Source organism: Phytophthora parasitica (genome assembly GCF_000247585.1).
Source record: "Phytophthora parasitica INRA-310 unplaced genomic scaffold supercont2.5, whole genome shotgun sequence".
NCBI classification, from domain to species: domain Eukaryota; phylum Oomycota; class Peronosporomycetes; order Peronosporales; family Peronosporaceae; genus Phytophthora; species Phytophthora nicotianae.
In genome coordinates, this window is record NW_008648991.1 from 1 (window position 1) to 5029 (window position 5029).

The following is a 5029-nucleotide window of genomic DNA, read 5'->3' on the forward strand; positions in this document are numbered from 1 at the left end:
CGAAGGCGGCAGCAGTGGTAGATCAATCTCACCCGCCATCGACAACAGGTAGATTCTCAGACATCCACGCGCCTGGCATGGACTGGCAGACGTACCACTGACAACAGGCAGAGAGTCCAATGACGCTCTCGACGCCGTGCAAGAGCTGGCATGCGTGTGAGGCCAAAATGGCAAAACCAGTCGCCCACCGTGGGGCTCGAACCCACGACCACAAGATTAAGAGTCTTGCGCTCTACCGACTGAGCTAGACGGGCTTCATATTCACTTTTACCCACAAAACATACAAAATCAAACAAACTAACGCACTCGCTACCAATCACTCCTTGCTGCGACCACACACAACACTCACAACGCCCGCCACACTCTACCACCTGCCCTACATTCACTGGTCGTACATCTCGATTCTACGCTACGTCACCAACACAGCCACTCATCCCTCAGGTCAACCCCCAGCATAACTTCCTCAACGTCTTGCTCGAACTTGTCCACAGCGCAGCATTGATTGGTGATATTTGTCTTTGAGCGTGCTAGACAAAATAATAACTGATAATCTGATTGGGCGTAAAATTGTCTTGTTAAGGGATGTAATCTCATCGTGTTTTGAAACTGGCCTTGAATGGCGTATTTTACGCGTTTTATTGTGAAAGGGTTAGAATGTTCACCGTTGGATTATTTTTGATTTATTGTCCGTTTCCGGTATTTGTCCATCTAATAGGTGCTTTCAAGGTGATCTTTGGTAAGATGCGAAAAGGGTTAGTTTATTCGATGCGCTCAGTTCCATTAATCGTATCAATCGTAAGCTTTCAAGTCACCCACTCGTAAACCAATCAGCAACGAAGAAGATTCAGGTGGAGAATTCTCCACCACATGCTTGCGCTTCTCAAATTGCCGCCCATTATCTGACTCATGACCACCTCTGCGGTGCGTACGCGCGCGCGACGACGGAGATCAGTTGAGGGTGAATGCAGCAATTGATCATTCCAAGAGGGAGTCGCCCGAAAGGGTAATGGCCCGTCAGATACACTGTTAAACGAGTACCATTGGGCTCCGACATCAATACACCAGAAGGCTGCGATGTTTTGAGAGCTGCAGTTAAATCGGTGTTTGCAAAAAAGAGCGTCTGACGTGGAATGAAGACCTCGACGTGTATATTATACTCGTGATACCCCCCCCCCCCCCCCACACACACACACCGAGATCGTTTGTCAAACCAAGTTAATATGGTTTTGCATCGCTACTGTAAACAGCATTCAATGGCACGGCTGCGACGAGGCGGGCAAATTGATTTCATGTTCAACGTCTCCGTGTATGAGCAAAACCTAAAAAGACACCAAGCACTACCCTTTATCGCGCTCCAGGAAATTAGAGTTCAGCAAGTCTTCCCACCCATGCAAGAACTTCTACGAACCGCTGATATGGCTTTTGACATGTTACACTGCGCTACATTGCAACAACGCAGGCTAGACCGCCCATTGGAGAAGAAATATGTATTCCATTCAATCGCCGTTTCACTAGTTGCATCATATCGACTGCCTCGATCAAAAGTTGCCGCTGCTGCTAGGGCCCCCGACAATTTCGCACCAATTCAGTCCATGATAGACGATTTTGTGGTCACCATGTATGCAAGCGTTCGGGACATTCAACGTTCACTGGTACTACATTGTTCCAAACTATTTTTCTATCCCGCCAAACATCTGTGCACACGACACCACCAGTTCAAACTATAGAGGGTACTGACCATGCTCTCAGTGACGACGAAAACGATGATGATTTGACTCAGTTTTCAGTTTATGGAGCACATGTACGTTCTAGCTAGCAATGTTTAGAGCTGTTTCTAAATATCCACATTGGTGGTATAGACCGTAGATTACTTGACAATGCGTTTTAGTGCAATCACATAGAGCCCATTAACAACAACAAGTGGGCCTCTTTAAAGGCAAGACTTGCATGCCTGATTGCCCATCGTTTAAGCAGAGAATACCCCACTTCAATCGGGTTCTGATCTTGTTGAGTACGGAGGGAGAAAGAAAAACAACGCCCCTGTCGAGTGCACCTATTCCTACAGCTCCTCATACACGTGTATTTTGGCGTTCTCGGGGATCACGATTGACAGCGGTAACGGCCACGGGTTTGGGTCCGAACAAATATTGGTCGCGAACACTTGATGAGATTCTTTTCTGATGAACGTGTCGAAAGCATGCCCCCACGTAAGAATCTATGCACATCCAGAGCGGCTAGGACGGATAATCGCCGGCCGCGTGTGGAGGCTGGCGACGGCGGGTGTACCTCCGTTTCTTAGCACGCTCGTACAAATATATTAAAGTATTAGCATATTTAATGATCATAAGGAAAACTAAACGTACCGGCCGTTTTTCGATGTTTGGATTTCAAAAATGAACTGTTTCGGACATCTACAAATTGATAATAATTGGGTGGCGTATTCCTGACCCTCGCGTGGAGCTGACTCTCTTGCTCGCTTGGTTAGTTTTTCTTGATATATTTAAATCGAAGCGTAGCACCGATATATCGACACTGTGGAAGGGTTTCGGATACGCTCTAACCGGTGCCGCAGCTTTTCTATACAGAAGCGTGGATGTGCTCCACGTACTTCTCCGCGCTCACGCTGTGGTGCCTTCTTGCAGGATGCTCCTGTCTTCTCAAGCTTTGTAATCCAGCGGCTAACACTGCGTTCATGACTTCCAAAAATTGCAGCATTCATTCCATTCATATACACGAGGAGTATTGCCAGCGTCAGTCACCAGAGTAGGTCATCGCTGTAACAGCAAGACTGTAAATTGCCAAAACTTTTCGCCGGAAGGGAAATAAATTTAATGGACTATGGCTGCGGGACTTCTTTACTTATTGGTCCGATTAAACCCATTTCATCTTATTTACTCTTCCACGTATCTTATAACGTGGCTCAATACCTAACCACATTAATTGCTGACTGTCGTACTCTAAGAATAAGGACCCGATTTGGACAATCCGACTGAAATGCATAGCAAAATATTCAAACATAAATCGGCTGCGTTTTCACTATAACGAGATATACTTTAGAAAGTTTAGGCTCGGCATCAGAGCTGTTTTAAATTTTATAATTGAGGGTAATATAAATGATTTGTGTAAACTAGAATGAAATAGATATGAAAATAATTATTATATCGTAGATGGCAATAAAACACACCTGCCGGCATCGCCGAAAATACTGTCATGTTTAACTTTTTTTTTTCACCACACTACAATGCTTTATTCTGTCATGTGGAAACGCCGAAAGTGCCACATTTTGTCATGTCGCGGGTAGGGTAATTGTTTTCTTGTAGGCAAAACAGACAACTATTTTCCTAGATTTAATTTATGATAAAACAGCTAAATTTATAAACAGAGAGGCGATATTTGCGTCAATGAATGCTTTTATAGTTAACTCAAGGCTCATGCAGTTGCTCCTGAGTCTCATTCGACAGTTAAAAGCTATGGAGATTCAGTTTTAGAGTCAGCTAGCTGGGCCGTTTAGATAATGTCCAAACGTTTTGCCAATACTTTCAATAATAATCCCTAAACACTATGTATTAATATGCATGCACTATTCAACAAGTAATTATTAACTTAATTACGAGTTGGATAGTTTTTATTGCTGCTCAATTACCTGCCATCACGACAAATCGATTCACCAAGTTAATCCCCCCCCCCCCTTATATTAAGTAGAATCTGGATTTTCGAATAATAGACAAACGTGCCTGGATGCGATTAGGCTAAATGTCGAGGAATTTCCATAATCCAGTAATAGTGTACTGATTTTTCTAAATTATCAAATAAGTTCATAACGTGGAGTGCGTGCTAGCAGTGTACCGAAACATTCTATTCCAGGTGCACAACTGAAATGTTGGCACTTTATGGCCCAACTTGAGATATTCTTCGGATTGTAGTACAATGCGCTGCGTGAGTCGCGGAATTGCCACCTCGACGTCCGTAATCGATGAATCGTTACGTATATGCGGTGAGGCCACATTGCCGCCCTTTGACAGCAGAACATTGGTTTTATCCTCAGCAATCCTATATAGGCATAAAGACTTCTTGCATCTCGCAGCACTTTCGTTTTTGCAAGATGCCTCCACCTAACAAGCGCAAAAACCACGCGCGAAACTTTAAACGAAAGGCTGACGGCTCCTTCTACAAGATCAAGCTAAATCGGAATCTACCGTCCCAGTACCAAAGATGCTCCGGCTAGTACTGCGACTAACCAGAGAGGTACGGGGTTATTCGCTTCGACACAAGCAAGACGCAAAAGAGAATAAGATATGTACGACGTAGAGCGCCTCTATGCGAAGCGCTGGGTACACAATTTAGAGTACTATTTAGTACAGTGGGTCAAAGTCAACTCTGATTTTAGCGGGACCCACCTAGGAACCTGCTAGAATCCTACCATGGAAGCTCAGAGTTGACTTTGAGTTGGAGACCGTCGACTTTGTGTAGTGTACCAACCTACAAGGGGGAGACAAATGAAGAAGCTACCTACACGCCGCAGCGAACGCATAGCAAGGCAGTAACACTAACTAGATTAAGTTCGCAATTTACAATATCAGAACTTAACGTGTACTGAAAACAGTACTGCTGATTATACGGCTATCTCCCTAAAAATCAGTACACTACTACTGGATTATGGAAATTCCTCGCTAAATGTCAGTTTTTTTGTCATCACCTCCTCGCAAAAATGTCATCAAATGTTTATCAACAACCTAACAATGCCTACAGGGCATATATGAGCAAGACTTGTTAAGGTCATCAACAGCAACAAATAGGCAGGTCTTTTACCAGTAAGGTCCAGCCTGATCACTGCATGATGAACCCAAGGCAATAACGCAGCACAGGGTGACCAGCATCTGCATAACGCGGAACTTGATGACAATCCAGCACGCATAACGACAAACGTGTTGACATCAACGACATCCAATCAAACAACTAGGTCGCCGAAGGCAAGACAAGCCTTCGGCATGACTTAGGTTAGATGAGGATCCTCACTTTGCAACTTACC

General features: G+C 44.5%; 1 protein-coding gene and 1 non-coding gene across 2 annotated transcripts; both read right to left on the minus strand.

The window, feature by feature from the left end:
* Window positions 1-181: 181 nt before the first annotated feature.
* On the minus strand, window positions 182-254 carry PPTG_20519. Its single transcript has one exon. It is a non-coding gene; the product is annotated as a tRNA-Lys (tRNA).
* A 1805-nt stretch (window positions 255-2059) lies between these two features.
* Window positions 2060-2694, minus strand: PPTG_21377 (hypothetical protein; the record flags this gene model as incomplete). The annotated part of the gene is made up of 3 exons (XM_008897387.1): window positions 2060-2177; window positions 2364-2411; window positions 2609-2694. 3 exons carry the CDS (start codon window positions 2692-2694, stop codon window positions 2060-2062), a joined length of 252 nt encoding a protein of 83 aa, XP_008895635.1.
* Between the last annotated feature and the right edge of the window lie 2335 nt (window positions 2695-5029).